At 42.2% G+C, this 25,141-nt stretch overlaps 1 protein-coding gene across 4 annotated transcripts; it reads left to right on the top strand.

Moving 5' to 3' along the window:
• Positions 1-574: 574 nt before the first annotated feature.
• Positions 575-23,782, top strand: ccdc18 (coiled-coil domain containing 18). 4 transcript variants are annotated; one of them, XM_035528521.2, is made up of 27 exons: positions 575-1,253; positions 1,482-1,662; positions 1,741-1,908; positions 2,383-2,489; positions 2,689-2,817; positions 2,931-3,027; positions 3,139-3,260; positions 3,704-3,992; positions 4,558-4,645; positions 5,050-5,267; positions 5,840-5,950; positions 6,049-6,180; positions 6,311-6,445; positions 6,560-6,637; positions 6,821-6,937; positions 7,807-7,974; positions 9,048-9,190; positions 10,142-10,305; positions 10,522-10,735; positions 13,158-13,257; positions 13,602-13,718; positions 13,811-13,879; positions 15,099-15,179; positions 15,798-15,920; positions 16,333-16,545; positions 17,946-18,410; positions 22,111-23,782. In XM_035528521.2, the coding sequence occupies exons 1-27, from the start codon at positions 1,153-1,155 to the stop codon at positions 22,150-22,152; spliced, it is 3,972 nt and encodes a 1,323-aa protein (XP_035384414.1). In that variant the 5' UTR covers positions 575-1,152; the 3' UTR covers positions 22,153-23,782. The 4 variants fall into 4 exon arrangements, with proteins under 4 accessions (XP_035384414.1, XP_035384413.1, XP_081580019.1 ...); XM_035528520.2 differs by having other exon boundaries at positions 15,048-15,179; XM_081723893.1 differs by lacking the exon at positions 15,099-15,179.
• Positions 23,783-25,141: the final 1,359 nt, after the last annotated feature.

The raw sequence follows: 25,141 nt of genomic DNA, 5'->3' as shown, positions 1-25,141 counted from the left end.
AGTGAAGAATGTCAGCAATCGAACTAACGTTACCTGAATAGGATAGCTATATTTTTCACACAATTTAAATACCAGTAGCCTCAGTCAACAAGAAATTTTGCTGACAGGTCTCATCTAAGTAATTATTCTATCAGAGAGCTTCTGAAATAAAATCATATTAAGGTAGCTATTTAAGGTTTTTGTTCTTGGCAAAAATTGTACTTTCGCCTGAAGCCTGTCACTATGCTATCTGTATACTGTAACTTAAGCATTTCAAGACAGATTACGAGCTGACTTTTATAGTATATGACTGAAGTCAAATGACAACTACTTAAAATAAAGAAGAAAAAACATTTAAATTATAACATTTGCGTTATCGCTTTAGCACAGAAACAGCTAGACTACATCATACGCGAGGGAAAAAAACGTCTAGGAACAATAATGCTGACTGGTTCTCTCATGTCGTTTTTTTAGGTAGCTAACCTTCCTAATACGTAAACCCTTCTGTTTTATACTCGACGCGCCAACATTGGCGGCTCTGTATGCACCAATCACATTGGGCCGAGTACAGTCGTCCAATGAGGGGAAGCGATGGTTTATCCCGTTTTGAGTACTAGTTCAAATGGAGCTGGGCAAGTACAATAACTTGTAGATTCGAGATAATTTTGCGTGATTAGCTATTTAACTTAATTCGTTTATTTGCCTAATTGGTAACAAATTAAGTGTGCATGTGATCGTGCAAACGTGTACAAACTGGTTAGTTGGCTGCAGTAATAAGATAATGTGTGCTAACTAGGTAACGTTAGCAAAGCTAGCTAACGCTACTTGACAACCTGTTGATTGCTTACAAACGCCGAGATTCCGTCCAGTAAATAAACGCAGATTAACGTGACATTGACTGATTTTATAAGACTTCTGCAGCTACGATGTCAGTTTATTTAGTTTACTTAAGTCGCTAACTTAACTAGCAGGTTTACTAGCTTTAAAGCTCAATCTTTCAAAAACATGTTAGGATAGTTAGTAGCTAAGCTAGCTAACGTTAAGTGGTTTTAAGATAAAATGAAGGCGCGCGTAACCTGTTCTTAGATGGGTAGATGGCATAACCCAGCTACAATTACCATGCAGTTATCTTGGGACTGGTTTCTTCCTTCGATTACTTTGTGAGATCCACCAATGTTTAACGTGGAAAGTGACTTAGTTGAAGATGTGGTCTCTTTGAGAAATCAGTTGCGATTAACGGAGAAAAATTTGCAGACTCTGGGAGAGCAGTTAAGGTAAGACAGGTGTTTTATACATTGTTTAAGAAATCTGCATTTAACTTGTAGTCCAGTAAATGTTTATGCTGATAAAGTTGATTTCGTTGTTAATCATATACAGTATCTGGCCTACATTTGAGGTGTCACAAAGTAAATTCCGATCTAGATAACCTAGCTAGTTAGTTACAGTAATTTCTAAAATGACCAGTTCAATGTTTTTTTTGCTTTTTTTGGGGGGTTTGGAAGCCAATCAGAAAATGACGGCGTTGCTGTGCACAAAGCTGGGAGCAGATCAGATGAATTCCCTGGCCACCTTGCTTTAGAGGACCTGCAGAAGCCTGATGCTGTAAAGACGCTGTCATATCCAGTTAGTCTGGAGAGAGACACCTCTGGCAATTGGAGGACAAAGGCACACTCTGACTGCAGAGTGAGTGAGAGTTTGCGAGTCACTGTGCTTTAAAAGCATCGTGTCAGTGCACTTTAAAATTATTTAACTGCCTTGTAGTGCCAGTCTTCTGGACAGGAAATGGGGAACGAGTCAAACGAAGTTTCTCAGCTCAGGAGGAAGCTCAGCTCTATTCGGGAAGAGAACTCCTCTCTGGTGCTGGAGAACAGGCAGCTCATCAGTGACCTGGAGGCTGCACAGCTTGAGCTGGCCAGCTCTAATTCCAAGGTAACACATGCACAGATTTGTTGCAGTTAGTGGATTATCTTTAGATGTACAGTCACTGAAGTAGGTGTGACAGAAGTTAGATTTGTATGTTTCCAAACAGATCATGCCTATTCATATAGTATCAGAGCTCAGTACAAGAAGGCCATGCGAGTATCTATAAATAAATAACAGATGTTGTCAGATCAGACCTGTTGTTACTCAGCTGAATAATTGTCATAGTTGTGCTTTATTTTTGTGAGCAAACACCCCAAATTCTCATGCTGTACAGTGTCATTTCAATATTTAATTTTATACCTATATAATTCAGGCAAAAATAATACATTGTAGAAAAGCAGCTGAAATAATTGCTATTGTAAATTTCCAGGACATTAATCATTGAGGTTTGACTAATGTGAAAAGTAACCATTCAGAACTAATTCTTGCTTTACAGCAGAAGACGCTGCTATGTTTAACGAGACATATTTTGCCTTGCAGCTTCGCTTGCTAGGTTCCTCCATAGGAACGAAGACCAGTGTTTCAGTGATGAAAGAGCACATACAGGACTTAGAGTCACAGCTGGAGACTCAAGCCAAAGCCGTAAGGTAACTCCTATTCTTTCTCAAACACATCACTTTAAGTTGCCAGTGTTTGAAGTAATTAATTAATGATGGCGATAGCAATTATTCCTTTGTCATGCAAAATGCTTCGCTAGCTGTATAAATTTTGGCTTTGGTTCTTTCAAGTCTGTATGTATGTATTTTATTTCTTTTTTGAACATTTATAATGTAAATGACTCTGCAGGGATGCTGAGCATAAACTTGCAGCCAGTGAGCAGGTTGTGATGCAGAAGGTCAGAGCAATAGAAAAGCTCAAAGAGGAGCTGAAGAAAGTTAAATTGGAACTGAGTGATGAAACAAAACAGTGGAAACGGTAATTGACACTGTTTTTCGCTCAGATTTAAGAATGTGTACAGATATATTAGTGCATATAAAATGTTCTTTTATGTTTTGTTTCATAAATCTTTTTTTTTTTACTGTCAAAAGTATGGAGCAGCAGCGAAACCAAGCTCTTCGAAATGCAGAGAAACTTTCTGTGGCTTTCAAAGACTACAAAGCAGAAGTTACTGAAAAGCTGAAGAAGGTAGCGCATGTTCTTGGCATCATCCACATGTCGCGAGCTGCTCAAGAAAACCTGAAGTATTTCTTGTTCTCCTTGCTCTGTGGAACATGGTCGACTGTCTCTTGGGTGCAGGTAATGGAGAGCGAGCACAAGCTGAAGGCCAGCTTGATAGAGTGCGACAGAGAGAGAGAGGAGCTGGAGAAGAGATGCATGGAGCAGGAGCGGGAGAGGGAGAGGATGGCTCAGAACCTAAGGTACGGAATCACCCCCAAATCCCAGTGGTGCTTTTTGAGTGTTCTATGGGAAACGGGTCAACCAAGGTGTCCTGAAGGCTTTAGTTTAAAACCTTTGAGACGCAAAACAGATTTATTAACTCCTTTTGTTAAAATATTTGTGTGAACTAACTTTTTTTTTTTTTTTTTTTTTTTTGGAACCACAGTACATTTCTAATAGTCCATTTATGCAATATAATCTATTTCAAGTAGTTCACCTAAAACTACAAAAGGTTTGTAAACTACACAGAAAACAACTAAACACAAATAATTAAATTGCCCACATTTCTTGTGTCTATTTAATTACAGTCGGTCAAACAAAAAATATTAAAGATTGTATTTTTATATTGTTCTGAAAAGTTATAGCGCCGAGGCTCCCATCATCTTTCCTGCTTCTCTCATCTCTCCTCTCTTCCCTGTTGCAGGGAGCTGAGGGAGGTCGGCGAGCGCTCCGAGTCCCTTGCCGCTGAGCGCCTCGATCTGCAGGGCCGTCTGCAGGAAGCCTCCCAGCAGCTGGCCTGCCTGCAGAGGGAGATGACCCAGAAGGAGGCACAACTAGAAGAGGTGGATGGGCTACGCCGGGAGAGGGAGGACCTTCGCCTCCTCACGGCATGCCAGGAGCAGAGACTTGTTCAGGCTCAGAGGGAGATGGAGAGCAGCAGGACTGAGGTGGCCAGTCTGGAGGGTATACTGGATATGTTGCATCTGAGAGAGGTGTGTGGGCTTGACCTTGGATCTCTGGATCCCATGAGTTCTCGTTGGTCTGTGGAAAAATGTTACTGTGCTGTACAGGTGGGTTGAGTGGCTTGCATGTTTGTCAGCAGAAATTCCAGCCTACCCTTTAAGTCTGATTACCACTTAAATTACTGTTTACTACAAACTGACATGAAGTCCCCACCTGCTTTTTGATCATGCCTTTACTGAGTAATTTACTAGAAGGGAAAAAATTACTAACATTTTTCAAGATGATGGGCTGTTTTTCCACAGCAGTGGTTCTGTTAATCCAGGTGATGCCTAATGACCTACAACCCAAGGCTAGTGGTTTAACTTGAATGCCGTTTTGCTCATTATTATGCTTCTCTGAAGATATGGCCCAAATGAAATTTATAGAAAGAGCACACAGCTGAGAAGTTGCATTCTATTGCTGTTCCTCATCCAAAGAAGCAAAACATGTCCTCACACTTTCCTGAAGCTTATGAAGGACTCGTGATGCTTATGAAAACTTAACTTATTCAGCTGATGGTCCTGAATGTGGGTGTGGGTGTTGGTGTTTTTTAAGAATCGAGAAGGAGCACTCTGTGTGAACCCCTGCCTGCTGCCCTCACCGAATTACACCGCATCCACAGACCAGCTCAGACAATGGCCGGGTGAGCAGCAGACTCTGAACACACTGACTACACGCCGTGGGCATGAACAATGAGGGAGAAGGTTTCAGACATGTTTTGCATGTACAAATCGAAGCTAGAGCCAAACAGTCACCGACGAACAAGATTTCAGGGGGTGGTATTGGCACTTGCACCCTAAGCCATTGTCAACAGTGAGGGATTAAAAATTAAGTAAATCAAGACATGGGTCATAATTGCCAAACCATTCTGTCATGGTAAGCCCCTCACTTAAATAATTATGAATCAAATTGTTATTCATTTATGATTTTAAAGCAGTGTCCTGTAAGAGCTTTCCCCATTTCTTGCGCACGTTTACACATTCCCATCGCCTCTTCTCAGTGAAACGGCTGTTCATGCAGTTAATGAATCGGCTGTTCCATGGCCAGGAGAACGCTACCAGAAGCTGCTGGCAGTGCTGCAGTGCGCTGAGAAGGAGAAGGAGAGGCAGGCTAGTGCTGCCCAGGGTCTGCAGGAGAGACTGACCAGGGCCCAGGAGGAGATCTTCTCCCTGCAGGCGTCCATCAGCCAGAGAGCCTCCCACTACCAGCAGATCCACAGCCAGCTGCTGGACAAGGCTACCAAGGCCACCAGGCTGGAAAAGGAGGTGAGGACCTCTTCGCATATCCTAACGGGGCCAGCGCCAGAGGCTCAGTGGTCTGCACAATTGCACTGCTTCTTGCACCCTTTTTCTTAAAACATTTAGAATTATAGAAGGAATCTCGCAGCTATGTACGGTATGATCTGTATGTGCATATGGATTTATTTTAGGCATGTAACAATTCACACATTTTCAGGTTTGATTGTATAATTCTGAGGTCAAGATCTGATTAAATTTTTATATTTTGTATGTTATAAAAATGGATTGGTTCTGCAGAGTTTTAAATGTATGCTATATACACTTGTAACAGAAGGCCTCAAAAGTTTTATTTCAAAACAGAATAAGGCATGCAGCATATACCCACACCCCCACCCCTTCACCCCAAGATCTTAAAAAACACCCAAACTGCCTCATATAAACCACCCTCAGACAACACCAAGGGAAGTACTGGCAATATAGTTTTAAATGTTGATGCACTGTTTTAAATGTTAATGTTTGCAATTTGTTTGTTGCTAAACCCCCAAATGAGTGTACGTGTCAAACTTGCACCCTCTGTTGGATAATGTGTGACTATGCAGATGAAGAAGAGCAACTCTCGTCTAGCTGTGCTGGAGAAACAGCTGCAGGAGAAGACTGCTGCTTACTCTCAGGCTGCAATCAAAAATGGCAAGCTAGAACAGGAGCTGCTGGTAACAAACACACACCCACACGCGCACAAAATATGTATACAGTGCATATTGTATCTCAATATGTATCTGCTTTTGTTTTAATCTCCTCTTGACCGAAGGAAAAAGACAGCAGTCTTCATCACTATCAGTCTGTCTTGAACAAGAAACAGAGGGAACACCTGCAGGCCATGGAGATTTCCAAGATGGCAGAAACGAAGAAATGCCAGGACCTGGAAGACCAGATAGAGGTGGTGAGTGGGGAGTGTGTGTGGATTGTGTGGCAAAACATGCTTTTTGTTTTGAAGGTCTTAAGTCTGTCAAGTTTTTGTGGATGAGACTTAATTTGGGTGTGTGGGTGTGTATGTGGGTGGGTGTGTGTAGCTGCAGTCATCTCTGTCTCAGAGTCAAGCAGAAATAAAAGAGCTGCGGAAGTCTGTGTCTGCCCTAAAAACAGAGAAGCAGGAGTCACAACACCAGGTCTGCCTACTGCAGGCATCTGTTGACCAGCTCACCCAGGTGAAGTGTGCCCCTCACCCCCAGTGGAAGTTCAGCCCCACGCTGGACCACTTAAAGAGCAGCTCACATTACATCTCATATAATACAAATGAAAATGTGCAATTTCTCATACAGGACATTGAGGCGAGCATCAAACGCAGTCAGGAAGAGATCCGTTGCTTTGAAGAGCAGGCCTTAGAATCTGCTTCCAAGGTGAGCTAACATGGCCAAAGACTAGACTAGGATTTTTATTTATTTATTTATTTATTTATTTATTTATTTATTTATTTATTTATTTTTAATTTTTTCCCTCGCGTCTGCTCGTAGCAGATGAATAACATTTGGCCCCTGGAGGTGTAGTGTTGTTTTTACTAAGCCCTGAACTCTTCTGTGCAGGTGACGTTCTTGGAGACAGAGCTGTCCTGCTGTAAGGAGGAGCTGAGCTGTTGCCTACAGAAGATGGAAGAGGTTAAGCAGCAGTATGAGGCCCAGTTGGAGCGAAGTAACTCTGAGGTCTGCCTACCTCTGCATATATAATATATCTGATAGAAGCTTGCACCATCCAATTACTTAGAATATTTTACCTAATAATTACCAATTATATGTAACATGTTGCTTAGTAGTATATAATTGCTAACCCAGTAATATACAACATTTTACCCAACACCATATACACTCCCTGAACAGTATATTAGGAACAACCTAGTAACACTGGGTAAGATCTCTTTGTTCACAGAACAGCCTCAGATCTTTGTGCAGGGATTCCACAAGGTGTTTTGTGGGGGGGATATAAAATATAAAATCTATCTCTGTCTCTCTATCTCACACACACGATGTGCCCTTGGATTCATGCAGTTTACAACAAATTCTGATCCTAGCTTCCACTTGTGACATTTTAAGGTTCGTCATAGCAAGCGACACCTTTCGAATCTTTAACCTGTTGTGCTTTCTTGGATGATCTGCTCTCCACAGATTTAAAGAGTGTTTAGACTCCTCAATCCTGGCCATTCTGGTCTCACTGCCCAATTTTGCCCACTCGCCTACCTGTCACTGGACCTTTTTTTGTATGTCTTCCGCCCCGTCATACTGTGTAAACTATAGAGGTTGTGTGTGAAAATCATAGATCAGCAGTTTCTGAAATACTCAGATCAGCCCCTCATGCAGCAATAGTCACGATACTGAGATCACATTCATCCCCATTTTGATGTGTAATGTGATCGTTATCTGGAGCATTTGACCTGTATCTTCCTGAGCTTATGCACTGCACCCTTGCCAGATGATTGATTGGGTGATTACATCTATGAGCAGATGTTCCTAATAAAGTAGATGTTGAGTGTATGTAATGATGAACCCTGAAGGGCTGCTTTTGTGTGTGTGAGTAGCTGTCTACCCTCCAGGAGGTGGTAAGGAATCGAGTGATGGCCTGTGAGAACTCTAGTGAGGAGAACCTGCAGCTGCAGTGCTCTATCCAGCGCCAGCATGCCATGCTGCAGGAGAGCACGTCCCGCATAGGACACCTGGAAGAGAGCCAGAGTCAGCTACAGAGCCAGGTATGCACACATGCGAAAGTGCACACAGATGCATGTTAGCCATGCCGTAGGAGGTACACGCGCACACACACAGCTAGTGATACAGGTAGCTGCAAAAATACATGATGTGGAGTTGATCTGAATTGATTTGGCCTGGCAAGAGGACCCCAGCTTTACCAACAAGCTAAAAATATGTCTGCAAGTACATCCTTATGAAGACGTCATTATATAGAAATGGCAAATGCTGAAATTTGATTTTATAAGTATTTGTCTGATGCTGCTACCGTAAAGCTAACTTTTCCACAGTGGTTTAATAGTATAATTAAACCATATTCTTTATTTTTGTTAGTTTTGTCGGTACATTTTTTCCCCCAAAAGCTTGTATCTAAATCTTACTCGAGGTAATGAAGCAGTATGCTATATATCATATTGTCAACACCAACCAAAGCAAATAAAGAGCAGAATGCTTGCATTTCCTATGGTTAGAATTACAAGTTTTGCAGATCTAGACCTGCACCCATATTCCAAACATTACTAAAGTGGTATATTTTTCAGAAGCAATTAGAGAGCTTGTTAAGGTTAGAATGGGAAATATGGTATGACTGCCTTTTACCTCATCTGTGCTGTTTCCCTGTAAAGTCTGAGTAGTAACTAAATAACTCAATAGAGATATTTGTACTTGAGGGTAACTCAACACACAGCAGTATTTTATTCTAGAAATGACATAAAAAAATGTCCAAGGATGTCACTAAGCATTCACATAAAGTAATTTCATTAGTTTTAGTTTTTTTTAAATATATATATAATTTATATTATATTATATTATGTAATTGTGTGTGTGTGTGTGCGTGTAAACTAAAACTAACTAAGATCAACAACCTATAACGTGGTTCACATGTGGATACACTGATATCAAGGTTGTCGTCATTTCAGCTCTGAAGCAATGCTGGCATAATGGCCTGGGACCGCAGAGATAATTTATGATGTTTGTGTCTAAAATGCCCAAAATATTACTAGAACTGTGTCTCAGCATAAACATTCCATTATGTTTAAACACTAAACATGATTAATTTAATAATTACATGCTGCTGTAGGTGGCCCAGCTGGAGCAGGAGCTGGAGAGGGAGCGCGCTACCTCCGTGCTGGAGCTGAGGAGTAGGCAAAAGGAGGTGGAGGAGGCCAACCAGGAGCTGAAGAAGAGGGATCGGCAGGCGGCCGAGCTCTCCGGCTCTGTAACGTGAGACTCTCTTACTGTTTTGTCCGAATGCGGTGCCTCCCTCATCACAAATACAGTCACGAACAATTTCAGCTACACTGAATCTATGAAAGGTGTGTAGTTTTATAGCAGTGAAGCATGAGATTTTGGTTCTAATAGCAGGCTTTGGGAGGGTAAGATGTTTAGATTTGTTAAACAGGACTCCTGACATAACTGCATTTTAAATAACTCTCAGGTAAATCCAGAATGACTGTTTGGTACGGAGAATTCTCCCCTTGTGCAGATTAGCCCACACGTTATGATTGCTGTTATGAAACCTGGACGCCTCACCTTCAGCTGGGCCTGCTGGGTGATGTCATCCAGCTGCCTGCTGAGAGCATTGCAGCACACACGCGCTTGCTGCAACTCCTGGGTGGCCTTCTGCAATTCAACAGAATGCCGAATTCTGTTCAACGCTTCACCCCCAAGTGTTGCATGTGCTTTGCTCACGCCTGCCATGTGATTCTGTGGACATGCTGTTGAATGGGCTTCCTTGACCTAAACAAGGCCTTGGCTGCCTTGGCCACAGAACACCTCCGTGTTACTCACATGTGTCCAGGCCTCAAGTGCCCTGTTCGTTTTAAATAACAGGATTCTATACAAACACTGACTATGGGTCTTACCCTGAGGGTGTCCCAGAGAGTCTCATGACTTTGTCCATGCTCGAGCCCCTCTCACTGTTTTAACAGTTGCCCCTCCTACTGTGTGCCAGTATAAATGCAGAGGCATTCTCTGTTTTGCTCTGCAGAGAGAGCACTACAGATGTTGCTTCCTGTCTGGAAGACAAAACAAAGGCGAGGGAAGCTTCTTTCATCGTCTCTTATGAGATATAAAGAAGGGTTTTGTTTAGCTGATAACTGAAACTTCTGTAAGTTTTAATGCAAGGGTTTTCAGCGTCTTATGCTTGTGTATGCATGCGTGTTTGTTTTAAAGGCAGCTGAGCTCCGAGATGAACCAGTGTCGAGAGGAACTGTCGTCCATGGAGCAGGAGCTGTTGCTTCTGAGACGGGACAGCACTGCTAAGGCCTCTCAGCTCAGCCAGATGGAGGAGACATTGCAGGAGACCAAAGGGCTGCTGGACAAGAAAAGTGAAATAGGTACCCACATAGTTGCTTGTATACACTACAAGAAGAGAAATTTCCACCACACTCTCGCCGCACACACACACACACACAAATGGGTCTTTGGTGATCATCGTGACTCACTTCATTATGGAAATTTTTCCTGAGTTAAGCGTTGCTGGTGCTCTTTCAGGCTACAGAGATGTCTGAATTTCCCAGGTCTCTTGACTTATACTCCGCTTTGTCCCTCAGTGAATGATCTGGAGGAGAAGCTCCACTGCAGTGAAATGGACCGGCGGAACTCCTTGCAGCGGGCACAGTTGCTGGAGGACCAACTGCAGGTGGTGCGCGGTGAGCTGGCAGGCACGCTGGACCATCTGCAGCAGCTTCAGGACGTGCTGCAGAGGACGCAGCTCACTGCCGACCAGCAACAACAATCCATCGACCAACTGACTGCCAAGCTCAGGTGAGGCTCCTTCTCTCGGCCTCGCTGCTGATGGCCAAGGAGCCAATGGGGGGGTTGTGTTGCGCACTGTGCTCTGTCGTTGATCAGGACGACTGTGTGGGTGTGGCTTCACAGTGAGGTAGCACCTCGGCTCTGTCTTGCATACACAACCTGTATCTCCTTCCCTCTTAACCAGAAGACTATGGGTGGCTGAGTTTATTTCTTTTGCATTCGTTGTTGGGGATCAAATGAGTAACTCCATTTCTGCCCTTTAGGCATAGTGGTGCTTTCCCCCTATATGCGGCACAGGTAAGAAACAGAAATGACAAACGGTGGAAGCTGGATTTGATTATACAGAGAAAACCTGGATGGCACACTTATCCTTCAAGAAAGCTCTTGGGTGATGATCAGCAGGCTCCTGATTGGCCAGAGTCTCATACGGAAATGAAACATATCGCACCAAACACGATACTTCTCTCCTGCTTTACTCCTGAACACACAGTACATGCATTCCTGCTCTACTGTTTTTGTTAATAATCGTTTTGGCAATAATCGTTATAAGTGATGAGGCTCTCGCATTAAACCTGATTATATGGGAAAAAAATTGTACGTTTGCATAGTGTAAATTTTACATACTTGACTGTTTTAATATATCTAGAATACCCTTTGAATATATAGCATTTGATTTATCTTTTTTTTATCTTAGAATAGAGATGCACCAATTGCCGATTCCCATTTCCAATTTTGTTTAACATGTGATTTGACCAATTAGGATTTTTTTTCTTTCTAAGAATTATAAATGACAGCATACAGAGATGTTTTCTTCCAGCTTTTCCTTTAATGGAAACTTCTTACATCTCAGCATAAAAATGTTCACTAGGTAATGGGACAAACCTTTTCTTTTCACAAACCTCCAAATAAAATAAACAGCAATATTTTTACTTTGAAAACAAGTGCACCAGATAATACTAATGAAAAATCAAGGCACCTTTGTGTTGTCGTCGACACGTGGGCCTAACAGTCACTGTGCTGCTGTTCCTGTGGCTGTGTTTTTGCCGCTGCCGCCCTCCTATGGTGCACAAGTGTAAATGTGACTGGAGTACAATCAGTTTTGTCACAGTTTGTGGCCGTCCATGCTGACAACCAGTGATCAGAATCAGCCAGTTTGTCTATCGGTGCATCTCTGTCTTAGAATAATGTTTGCGTAATATATCGATTTCATCTGTGTTTGTAGCATCTCTTTTGGCTCTTGCAGTACCCACATTCAGCTTTGTAACAATAATTGTTAGAAGCATCCAGAAAATGGCATGGGACTCGAAATCTACGAACATTGCTTATTCATGACCCCTTCAGGTTCAAGTTGGTTTTTCTTATTCCGGCAATCATGACCTCCTCGCTACACTGTGTTGCTTTTTCTGTTTTCTCGGACCAGAGAAAGCAAACATCCTCACTGTTGCAGGAGGAAATGCATAATACAAGGGTTACCAGTTTCATTTAGTTTTTCAATGGGTTATAACTATATTTTTGGGAAATACTACAAACCCCTGTGTGTTTTTAAAATAAAAATGATCAGAGCAGGTATAATGCCTCATGCGTATATGACATGGATATCAACCATTGTTTTCCATGTAAATCACAATTTAGCCAGCTCTCTCAGGACAGCAGGTAGTATTTGAGTTCTGTACAGTTTATTAGGCTCTATGCACTCAGGCGCTCAGGTTTATGAACAGTGCTTCCACTCTCCCTTGCTGCCTCTCTCAGCTCCCAGAAACAAGTCCGCTAATCTGCGTAGTCACGCCCCTTCCAGCCACTGTCCCCAGCAGTGACTAGGTTTGTCTCACCTTAGAAGGGCTGGATAGTGCAGTGTTTAGTACAAAGCAAATATCAGGAGTGCACTGATGGGGCAGGAGATGTAGGTTACAGATTTGCTTGTTTGTTCATTTCTTTGCTGAGAAATGGAAATGTATAAACAAAAGAAAGTGTTAAGAACAAACAGTGTAAAATTAACAGTGTAAAATTAATTCATGTAGCAAGACTGAAACACCCCTGGGGTGGGGGGAACAAGAATAAGATGGCAAATGGGCCTAAAGAACAGAATGAAACATTTAAGCCTGCATTTAAAATGAGTTGCTAAGTTAAGAAGTTGGTTGGAGTCATTGGAGAATAAACTATCGTACGCCGCATAAACAAGTGACTGAAACATCCGCCTCAGGCCATTAAAACATTACGACCACTAGGGTGTGATGAATGGCCTACATTCATCATGAATATGATTTTTAAACATTGCTGTTATTATTTTGGTAGAGTAACATGATTTATTTTGTTACACTTAGGCATTTATGAGCTCTGCTTCCTGAGCAGTATTCAATTTCTACAAAGTTTACATGTATGAACACCTCCCTCCCCCCTTTAATGTGTGTGTGTGTGTGTGTCATGTTTACAGGGAGAGCCAGAGAGAGTTGGAGGAGAGGACTAATGAAGTGTTGGACATGGACACTGCACTAAAGGAAAGACAAGGGGAGCTACAGCAGAGAGCACAGCTGGTACACACACATACACAGACAAAGCTTTAAGTTCAAATTGTCAGAATGTAGGAAGGTGGTATGTCTGCAATACATGGTCACATTTCTGTTTAATGGACACAATGTTATAAGGTGGAACTTGCTGCTGTACAATGTTCTTTTGTAATGTAACGCATGGTTTCTGGAAGTGAGACACGGGGAAAAACAAGGTTCCTGTTATTTGTATGAAGTACAGCAGATGATGGTAAAAGCAGGAACTGGAGACCTAACAAACTAACCACTTTAGGTTCTCTTTCATTTTTCTGTTAGCTGTGTATTAATAACTGTCTGTTATGCCAAATGGCTCTCTCGCATTGTATCGGTAGCTTGGTCAGCTGGATGTGGTCATTAAAGAGCATAAGCTGGAGATGGAGAAGAAGGTAGAACATCTGCAGGACGCTCTGGAGAAGACTGAGCAACAGCTTAAAGACAGAGTCAAGCAGGTTGCCATCATCTTTAGTTTAGTTATTATTCATATATAAACTGCAGTCCATGGAGACAAAGCCGCCTTTTACGCTTTGTTGTCCCCATACAGGTGGAGTTCCTGAGTGAGATGTTGAATCATGTCAAATCGCAGCTTGAGGAGCGAGAGTATTTAGAAAAGGTGAGAGCTGTGATCGGTGGGAAATATCTTTTAGGGAAAGGAGAGTTCCTAAGTGGGGTTAACACAAGAGAAGCTTAAATGGAAACAACCAACCAAAAAGAATAAATAAAACATATCCACCTTTTCTGCAACTATGGCAGGATGCCACAGCATCACCATTTCCTAAGATTCAGATGGGCATTAATGGAGCCTCACTTTGAGGCTCACATGCACATCTTACTTGCCACCACAGGTGATGAACTCCCCGTGTGGAGTAGCAGCCCAAGAGTGTGCAAACAACACACCAGCAAAGTAATTGGACACAGCAGAGACATAATCTGGGTCAGAAGCATTAGCACTTTATTGAACGTGTAGCCACAGTAACCGTGTGGCTGTCAAATCTGGTTCGGAGAAGATGGTGTTTTCTGGCAGTCTCTAAATGCTCTCACCAGTCACATAGAAACATGTATCTTGCTCCTACAATCTTTGGTCAGTTCATTAGGTACAGCTAAACTGTTAATGTGTTTTTATAGGTGTGCAGATTTGGCTTACACAGTATGTTGGGTACCCTCAACCTTGTTAAACGCTGGTTAGTTTCTCACCACCTTCTACTGATGTTTGGGAGGTGGGCCATCCTTATTATCTGGTCCAAGTTCACCACACCGAGCAGTGTTACTAGAGTGTTTTTTGTTTTGTTTTGTTTTTTGTTGTTTTTGATGTTTCAGTTTTACCTTTGGGTTTCTGCCACCCAGTATATCTAGCCAGCGGCAGTACTAAGAAATGCAGGTGTAGAGAAGCTCACACAAACTAAGCTATTGAATGCAATTTAGCACTTTCGCATTATGCTGTGTCATGTCTATTTGGTTATTATTTGGCAGGTGGCAACCTCAGACATGCTTTTGTTGTAGGAACTCTTACCGGTGGTGGACTGACCTCCAGCATTTTAGTTTTGGAGCAGGGGAATTCTTCTTTTATGTTAAGACACATCACCATGCCCCCTGAATCCCAGCTTGCAGGACCCAAGAGGGTTGGGCTCAAAATCTCCTCTGATGATTCCAGGCTTTAGTGCATTGGAGATTGAATGCTGAACATGGTGGCATTGTAAACCAGACATACTGAACTGTAATGACCCTTTTAAGACCCAATCCTGATTTATTAATCTCTGTGGGTGTGGGTGTGCACATACCAGAGAGTTTTGGAGCATGGTCGGCAGTTGTGTGTGTGTCGTGAGCAATTGCAGAAGACCACCCAGGAGTTGCAGCAAGCACATGGGTGCTACAATGCTCTCAGCAGGCAGCTGGATGACATCACCCAGCTGAAGGTGAGGCGTCCAGGCTTCATAACAGCAACCGTAACGTGTGGGCTAATCTGCAAAAGAGGAGGATTTTCCGTACCAAACAGTCATTCTGGATTTACCTGAGTTATTTAAAATGCAGTTATGTCAGGAGTCCTGCTTAACAAATCTAAAAATCTTACCCTCCCAAAGCCTGCCATTGGAACCAAAATCTCATGCTTCACTGCTATAAAACTACATACCTACATAGTTTCAGTGTAGCTGAAATTGTTCATTTGTGACTATCGCGTGTCCATTTTGCCAATGTGGTTGGTTGAAGGCTGCTCATTTCCTCTAAAGTGTGTATGTGTGAGGTTCACTCACTGCATTTTGGTATGCTATTTTCTTTGCTGTATTTCTTCATGTCCTTTGGTTAACCACTTGGCTCACTGAGTGAGTAGTTTCAAGAATGACTGTTTAGTACATCGCTTTATAAGTCTTGTCTCTTTAGACTGAATACCACCCCCAAACTATGCCCATAATTGCCCAGCAATTATGCATTACTGATAATTGCCCTGCTGCTTCACGCTGCCTGCCTCTGCTTTTCCTACCCCTGGGTAGTCTGTTGAGTGGTGCATTCCATTGTGCTCCGTGTTGTATGTTCAGGAGGCGGAGGTGCAGGTGGGCGTGGTCGAGGAGCTGCATGCAGAGAGTTCAGCTCAGCTCCAAGCCACCGTCACCGCACTGCAGCATGAGCTGGATCTGCAGAGAGAAGAACACCACAAAGAGGTACGCCCCAGCAGAGTGGTGCAAACATGGTGTTGGTCACGCTGGCCTTTAGTCTCCAGCCAGTCATTTGCACACAAGTATTATGTTTCAGGCATGTGCATTACTCAGACTCTAGTGCATCTGCACTTGTGTGGAGTAAATTGAAGTGAATGCATTCTGAGCTGCTTTTAGCCATTGGCAGATGGCTGGCTGTCAGGCATGCACACAGCACTGGATCTGACCAGTTTAGAGTTTGTTCCCTATTGTCCATTTCATCTTGTTTTTTCATTCACCCACAAATAACATAAAAGACATGGGGAAAATACATGCAAAGAAAAATAATGTGTAACAGGCTTTAAGGCCCTAAGCAGTGTGTCATCACCACCAAAAACCCTTCTAACATCTGTGTGTGTTGACACCCCCCCCCCCCCAGATCTCAGCGCTGCAGCAGACGCGAGAGCAGCTTCTGAAAGTGTCAGGTCAGATCTCCAGCAGTCTGCGCCTCTCCCAGGAGCAGCTGTCCCAACGGCTGCAGCAGGCCCAGGAGGAGCTGGGCCAGGCCAGAGCCCACGCTTCTGACCTCCGCTCTCGGCTCAGCTCCACGAAGCACCTCCTGCAGTGTGCCAATGAGAGCCTTCTCATCAAGGTAACGGCTCTGAGAGAAGACCTCATCTACCACGGAACTGTGGCACATGGTAGGGCAGGGGGTGGCCAATTAAGTTACGACATGACCCATTACAATACAGGGCCTGTACTGATGTTGCATGTAAGTGGACGTTTAAACCTTTTATTCAAAATGGGGTGGGGAGTTCTCAGAGGAGCACAGCTATTTTAGCGCAACATGTTATATACATTTTAGAAGTCAAAGGAAAAGTATGGCCTATACATGGTTAATTGTGTATTACATTTACTGCGATTTTTACTTTGACACATTTGCTATATGAAGTATAATAGCAGCTGTCTACTGCAAGGATTATCTAGGTTGCGGAAGATTCTTCTTTTGTCTTTATAATAAACCAAACTGTCTTTTATAGTGAACCAACGTGTTTTAATTTAAACTGGAGTTCCCACAGGGCTGGTCTGTGAGCCGTTAACAAATATTTCTTTTTGTGCCTGGTTCACCTGGCAGTAGATTAAGGAAAAATAAACTATTGTTTATGGGCTCTTCTAGAGGTTACACCCTTTAATTAGGAACCTGTTCTACTTGCTATGTTATGACGTCATGCCCACTAAAGCCTAGCAACAAAGTGAGAGCAGTATATTTGCTACACATATGCACAAAACCTTCGTTTCTGTTGGAGGTTCATTCTGTTCTTGTTCTTAACCTTAACAAAGCCAATGACCATCTTCTGCGCAGCAAAATTTAAACAAGCTTTTCTTTTAGGAGAAGGCATGATGATGGATCTGAAATCAAGCCCATTTGATTGCAACAGAAAACAGCCCCGGAAATGATGTGCACCAATGCCTGATCACTAGTCATTCAATAAGTACTCTTCAAAAAACGACTTGTTGACAGTGAAACAAGCAAAATGAGTCAACATAACTAAAATAGAAATATTGTTACAAGTTCAAAGACTAATCAAACATCTAGAAGCAGAGTAAACAAATGCCTAAATCTGCGGTCTTAATGAGAGGAGACATCAGACTGAGTTCTTGCATTTTGTGTTTTGAGTGGTCCAGAGGAACGAAGAACAAATAGATGACCAAGCAATTAAAAGGGAAGAACACGATGACTGGTCATATTATACTGACTCGTACTATTTTTAGGCCCCACCCGCCAAAAAACTACCTACCCTATAGCATTGAGGTTACTGGGTGAATACTTGCTTTGTTTTGATGCAGGTTGTTTTGGGTTGTTTGGGGTAAGCCTGCTTGTTTCAACTGTGTTTAATTTTTTGTAGTGTAGCCCAGAGACGTACTGAGGGTGCCATTTATGTTTGGGTGCTGTTGGGCTCAATGTGCATATTTACTCAAGTACTTTTCATTGTAATATGTGACAAAGTGATTAATTTCCCTTCTGGGCACCTGTGTGTCTCTCTCACCCAGGACTCCGAGATCGCACGCCTGCAAGCCAAAATCTCCAGTTTGGAGAGAACCGCCGACCTCCAGAGTGCCAACATCCAGCACGAGTCCAGCATGTTGCCTCCTCTCAAAGACCTCCCTGTTTACCCCTCCCCCCAAAGGGACACCCTCACTCGGTGTAGCCTCTCCTCCACCTCTTGGAAAGACGCCTCCTCAGATGCCACCCTGGAGCACTCTGAGAGCGTGATGGCAAGTGTGGAGGCAGCGTTAAGGCCCGAGAATTCCCCAGACGGAGGCTGGCAGGGCCTGAGCACCACTGGTCTCACTTCCACCTCAGACATGTCGTTCAACCCCCTCACCTACATGGTGGATGCGGGGGAGACGGAGGAAGAGGATGTGGACTCCCTCTCTGGCACGCTGAGGTTTGTGCATCAGACCCTGGCACTGCAGGAGCATCATTCCCTCTGCAGATCCAGCACCTGCATGCAGGCAAGTACATGCACAAAGAGAAGAAGGAAACAGAGACAAGAGCGCTCTGGAATGTTGTTCACCATTACTTCGTATGGAATCTATACACTATGCACCATTTTATTTTTTTTAATTCATATTTAATGATATTGAAGATCGCTTTAAAACTATGTATTAAATTTAAATATACAATTGTTATCCAGCACAGGTTTTTCAGGTAATAGCAACTCGCATGAATACACTTGCTACAACCATAAAAGACCCATAGGTTTTGCTAGCTCCAGCTGGCTGCAAGTATCTGGCTGTTCGGTCTCCAGTACAGCAGACAGCAGACTTGAGTGAGTCAGGACCTCAATGAAGCTTCAAAGTTTCTGACCACAATCTAAACATAAAAATAACCATTATTGGTCAAGACTGTTGACATCATAACAGTAACAACAGATAATTACACACACACACACACACTACTTCCTACCTTGCATGCGCACTAAAATCAACACATCCGTAGGCACTGGAACCATATGTAACCCCTTGTATCACAGCTAAGGTATGTAGGTGTTCCAGGTTGTAAGTTACACCAAACACTTGGGATCATCAGTGCCAGTCAGGACGCAGTGACGCAGAGCCTCTAGAATCTGATGAATGTAAACAGGGAAGCACAGCCTCCTGCAGAACAGATATCTTGGACAGACATCCCCCAAACAAGGCCCAAGACATGGCCATGTCCTTAGCTGAATGGGATCTAGTCAAAGCTGGTCAGTGGATGTAAACTTTTATGCCAGCTTAACTGCTTCACCCAAGTAACTGGGTGAGTGCACATCAGGGTTTGAGACCCAGGCCAGGAGTGGAGATTCAGGTTCATTTGTTGTGAGTCCCAAGTGGCAGACACAATTGGTGAGGAAGACTGAACTGAAAGAGACAGTGGCAGAAGGGCAAAAATCCATCCCTCTGACAGTGGGACGCAAAATGTGTCAGAGTTGATGTGAAGCCATACCTGTTGTGTTTCTTGGGAGACAACTAAGCAACTCTTGGCAGGATTGATACTGAGGTGGGCAAGCTGACCAATTTGTGCCCGGCTTCACCAGTTCTCTTGTAACTGTCTATGCAAGACATAATTTTGAGACCAGTGTGTCTTGGAGTAGTCAGTCCTGCCTGTTGAATCCGCTGAGCATGCGAGACTGGACTGGGTCCAAATGAGACAAGGTCTTTGTTGCTGGCAACCATGGTCCTGACTACCTAGCTACCCATTCCTCGAGTCCTAGCTATGGTGTGAAACCAAGCTCTCTCTGTTCTTATCTTGCTATCCAGATAACATCAAGGGGTGCTTGCATGGTAGCTGTCACATTATATTGGACAATCCTGCTACCTAAATATATCTACCACGTCAATTCAAAATAGTTCTCTGCTTGAAGGTTTTCAACACTTCACAATGTGAAGTTCTGTGTCAGGTATAAGCTGCACAAAAATGGTTCCCTGCCATCGTTGATACTTCCCCTTGCTGCTAACCAGCTAGATCCCTGCTGGCATGGTCTCTTATGAGAGCATCTCAACCTGCTCATGTCCAGCTGCATACAGCTTCAAGATCTGTGCATGTGGCACTCCCAGGTGTACTACCAGATCTAAATTTGTAGATCTAGTTGATGGGCAATGTTAATGTGACTAGTTACGACTGCAATACATAAATAACAGGTAAATATGCTTGTATCTTGGCCAAACTTAGTAATCATCTAATGCTGCAATCTGGGAGTCATCTATATTTTTCCTGTAGTGAGATGGTAAATTAATGTTTGAAAGAGAATGCTTAAGTAACCCTGGATTTTTGATAACATAAAAGATCTCTCAAAAAAAAAAAAAAAAATCTTCAGACATCATGGACAAGGTAGGAAAAGCTTAAGATTAATGTACAGTTATGTGCAAAATAATAACAGTCTAACATCACTAATGTATTTAATTACTGATTTTGGCAGAAAAGGTAATACAACATGGGGGGGAAAAAATTCATGAGTAGGTGTAGCCGAGTAATGGTCAACCAACAGAATTAAGTCATGACATGCACGCTGCTAATTGGGTGTAATTGATTCATTAAATGAAAGGGGCGTGTTCAAATTAATAGCAGTGTGGAATTCAATTAGTGAGGTCATTTCATTCTATGAAGAAACAGGTGTCAATTATGACTTATTTAAAGAAGGAGGGCAGCAAATGTTGTACCTGCTGGTTTTAGCCCTTGCTCAGTGAGTAAAATGGGTCGTTCCAGACATTGTACCGAAGGAAAAAGAACTTTGATCAAGAAGTTGATTGGAGAGGGGAAAACATATAAAAAAGTGCAGAAAATAATTGGCTGCTCAGCTAAAATGATCTCATATGCTTTAAAATGGCAAACAAAACCCAAAACACGTGGTAGGAAAAGAAATACTACCATCTGTGTAGATCATAGAATAACAAGAATGGCAAAGAAGCATCCAATGATCAGCTCCGGGGAAATCAAAGATCTTCAGTTACCTGTGAGTACTGCAACAATCAGAAGACACCTATGTGAAGCCAAACTATTTGCAAGAAACCCTCGTAAAGTACCACTGCTGAAAAAAAGCCAGGTTGAAAAGATTACAGTTTGCCAAAGAACACATTTGACTGGCCTAAAGAGAAGTGCAACATTCTATGGACAGATGAGAGCAAGATTGTTCTTATTGGGTCTAAAGGCCACAGACAGTTTGTGAGACGACCCATAAACACTGAATTCAAGCCTGTAAAACTTGGAGGTGCAAGCATAATGGTTTGGGGATGTTTCTCATACTTTGGAGTCAGACCCATTTATTGCATACCAGGCACCATGGACCAGCTTGAATATATGAAAATACTGGAAAAGGTCATGTTGCCTTATGCCTGAAGAAGAAATGCCCTTGAAATGGGTGTTTCAGCAGGACACTGAGCCCATACACAACAGCAAGCGGGCAACATCCTGGTTCCAGACCAAGAAGATTGATGTTATGAAGTGCCAGCCCAATCCCTAGACCTCAAGCCGATTCAGAATTTGTGGAGTGACCTCAAAATGCTGTTTTTGATCCAAAACCCAAGAATGCAGAAGATCTGTAGAATGTAGTCCAGTCAGCTTGGGCTGGAATATCTGTTCGCAGGTGTCAGATATTGGTTGACTCCATACCACACAGATGTAAAGCAGTTATCAGAAATAAAGGTTATACAACTAAATATTAGTTCAGTGATCAACAGAAAAGCCAAATCTGTAAACAACTTTCAGTTTATACTGTAAATATTCAAGTTTGTAAATGAAGACGCTGCTATTTTTTTGAACAGGCCATTATTCTTTTTTTCTTCATTTTCATTGAAAAATATTTTGTTCTGTTTCATTTGGAATTGAATGTGCAGTGCTCCCAGTGCCTTTTTGTATATGGAAATAAATGCTATTATGAGGATTGAACTTTTTCTATGTTGTTTTAGAAAAGGTTCTGCTATTATTTTGCACATAACTGTACATGTGGGTGGGGGCAGGGCCTCCATATCACAGTAGTGACTGGTCTGACTACTTGCTGACATGATGTGCGTGTGAGCAGCCTAATGTTTCCAAATGCAGCATGTCTTGATGAGGAAGTGAATTTGTGGTTTTTAGATTTCAGTGGTCTAAGAGACGCTTTGTAATTTTTTTTATTTTTTTTTAATTCTCTGATGTACGAGAAGTCAAACTTTGTTTTTCCCATTCTCTCAAAAGGACTCCAGTGATGAATACAACTTTAAAGAAGATTCAACTTAACAGAAGACCATTTCAAGACGATCTCATTTGCACTGATCTCCGTAGTTCTCCAGAAGGATGGATGTAGCTCTGCATTTAGGGCTTTGTCCTCTACAGTTCATTGAACAGTTTGCAGAAGGACTGGCCTGGCCTGCTCTGGTCATCCATCGTTTGTCATTGCTATATATATATATATTGTGTGTGTGTGTGTGTGTGTGTATATATTTGAATGTTTATTATTCGAATAAATGTTTTCTGTTTTTGCTTTTACCCGCATACTTTGAATACACACACAAATATGACCTATTAATGTGACACTGAAGAATTGTTCTGATGTGCTGCAGCCATTTAGCTGACAGTTATTCAGGAGAACACAGGATAAGACCTAGATTTACAGATGTCGAGAAGATAACACTGTACAAGAGTCAGTTTCTTTGGTGTTTGTCTGGGGGTATGATTAAACACACTGCTGTATTCTAAGCCGTTGTTGAATGTGGTGCAAACAGGGCGTGGTAGGTTTGCTCGTGTCTCAGGCTGGCAGCTGCCAGGCTTTTGTTGATTTTATAGGTGGACAGTAAACTATGTAGGAAAAGCAGTTATGCACTAGTCAACATTGTGGCTTACTACTCATACTAAATACACTGGTCAGTTAATTAGGAATAACCTGTAGGTGTACAGTTAGTCTAGAGCCCATCTAACACACTTAGCAATTTGTGTTAGGAATCCTTCAGCCCCTTTATGGCTAGCCTCCCAGTGGGTTCTTGTCTGGATATTTTTGAGTAGCAAACCAGTCTGCACATTGTGTAAACACTCCATTTACAATGCTGTTCTTGATGAACCACACATGCAGCCATGTCATGCAAGTGTGATATGGACATGATGTAGAAAAAATGGCCTACAATGGACAATGTCAAAAATATTTCTGCTTCATCATACATTTGTGAACAAAGGATCTTTGGTTTTCATCAAAGGATATGTATCAAGGCAATCTAAGCTCCCAGTTGATCGCTCATGTAAGGCAATTATACATGTCTTATAACTTTTAAAAAATTATTTTGCATTGAAAACATGCTCATCTACAATGTATTCTGATGTTTATTAAAACATATAATGCAGTTACATGTAGCTTAGAGACCTGCAGTGTTTCATGTGCATTTCTTGCATTTTGTATATAGTTTCATGATTGCAAAGGGCATGCTGATCCTGACAGGAAATGGTTTCTTTGGCTGGCACAGTGATCCTCGCGTGTGTGTGTTAAACAAATCATATGTCTGACATGATTTGGTTTGGGCTTTCATTGTAGACCTTGCAAATGTTGTTTGAGTGGTCCCTCTATCTTCATTTGATCAGATGTTGTTTGCAACTTTGCAATTCAAATCTAGCAAAATTAATCTTGTATCTGAATGCTGCCCAGAGTGTCTGTCACAGTGAATTTGTTCTTATGCTTGTCTCCAGTTTCCTTGGCAGCTGCTAGAAAAGAAAGCCAAATACACTTATCTGACGCAGTGGTCCTCCAGTCTCTCGGCTACTGTTCTCATGAACAGACCTTTACTGTGGGGAGGTCCCCATGCAGGAGTCATGGCAACAGTTGCTATCAGGGATATATATGTTGACATGTCTGATGTCAAAACTGATAAAGTGGTGGACTTCAGATGTCCAGTAGTGTCTTTCCTACACCGGGTCACACTGGTGGTCTTCCTCCAACCAAGTTCTTTCTGTGAAATCACTTCTTCAGAATATTAACCTCCTTTGCTCACTTTTTTTTTCTTACTGAGGGTCATTTTGATTTTTTTCAGCCTCTAAATTCTCAGGGGTGTTGTGTATGCAGACTAGCTTATCCAGCTCAGGTGTTTCTGCAACTACATTTCTATCATGAGAGTTTCTGAAGTAGATCCTTGTATGAACCTAAGTGTCTGCTGCTCTGACGTCTCCTTGCAGTTGACAGCAGTGTGGATTTAACCGGAAACGAATTCAGAGTAAACTGAGGTGCACTTTAATCTAAACTTTGCGGGAAAAACTTCATAGTTAGCAAAGGCTGTGGGGTGAGTTGTGTTCTGTTTGAGATCTAGAGCCAATTGGCAATCTGGGCTTGCATGGGTAGTGCCTTCTGCCTAGAGAAGAAAGTTCCTGTCCATGGCTAGGTCTTAATGCAAGCTGAGGTGTGAAACAAACATATATAATCATACTTAAAGCATGTTTTGAAGATTGACTGACTTTTTTTTTTTGCTATTAACACATTTGTTTTTCTGATACTTTTATTAGGCCTTTGATAAATATTTTCAATAGCCTTCATATTTTAGTCATTGATAACATAAGCGGTCAGGAAATGGACAGGGAGTTCTTCAGAATAGAAATGATGTTATTGCTTCTGTCCTGCAATGCCCTGGGGTAGAAATTGACTGCAAGTGTGTAGGTATTATATTTCAAAACATTTGAAAAGTGTGAAGCATAGATTTTGCCACCCTTAATACTCTCCCTGTTTTTGCATACTGTCCAACTGAAAACCACCCTTTTTCTTTATTCTTTGTTCAATAAGCATAAAGTTTTTATTGTACTGTGGCACATTGATCGAATGATCAAATGTTATCTCCAGAAGTCAAGAAAAGTAAAGTAATAAATAAAGAATAAAATATGAAGTTAACAAATCATCAGTCCTTTCTGCCTGCATGCTTTCAGGTTGTAAATCTGAAATCATTTTATAGCATAATGGCTTCCAAGTCTATAAGTGTTATCTGGTACCACTCAAAGAAAGCTTTTGTATCGGGAAGATTATAGAACACATGGTACTGAGATACAACGCAGAAGAAGGAGAAGCATGCTATGGTTTAATAACTGGCTTTCAACATCTGTTTCCTTCTTTTAGCGGTCTGTATTTTGAGCTTCATCTTGTTGGGATTAAGCTTGAAGTTCCTACTGTCAGTGGAAGAACACCTCATATGTGTGCAAGAACGTCTTCATGCCCATAAGCGTAAGCAATTTGATTTTTTGCAAGGATACTCATGGTCAGTTC

The sequence above is a fragment of the Electrophorus electricus genome, chromosome 11 (assembly GCF_041902795.1).
Source record: "Electrophorus electricus isolate QZ-2024a chromosome 11, ASM4190279v1, whole genome shotgun sequence".
In the NCBI taxonomy this organism is placed as follows: Eukaryota; Metazoa; Chordata; class Actinopteri; order Gymnotiformes; family Gymnotidae; genus Electrophorus; species Electrophorus electricus.
This window is presented reverse-complemented; position numbering and strand designations above follow the sequence as displayed.

Excerpts from the sequence above, each read along its gene's own strand:
- ccdc18 (XM_035528520.2), top strand. The coding sequence starts at position 1,153 with ATGTTTAACGTGGAAAGTGACTTAGTTGAAGATGTGGTCTCTTTGAGA. Across the intron at positions 6,181-6,310 it reads TGGAAGACCAGATAGAGGTG|CTGCAGTCATCTCTGTCTCA; the intron begins GTGAGTGGGGAG and ends GGGTGTGTGTAG. Across the intron at positions 15,180-15,797 it reads ATGACATCACCCAGCTGAAG|GAGGCGGAGGTGCAGGTGGG; the intron begins GTGAGGCGTCCA and ends TTGTATGTTCAG.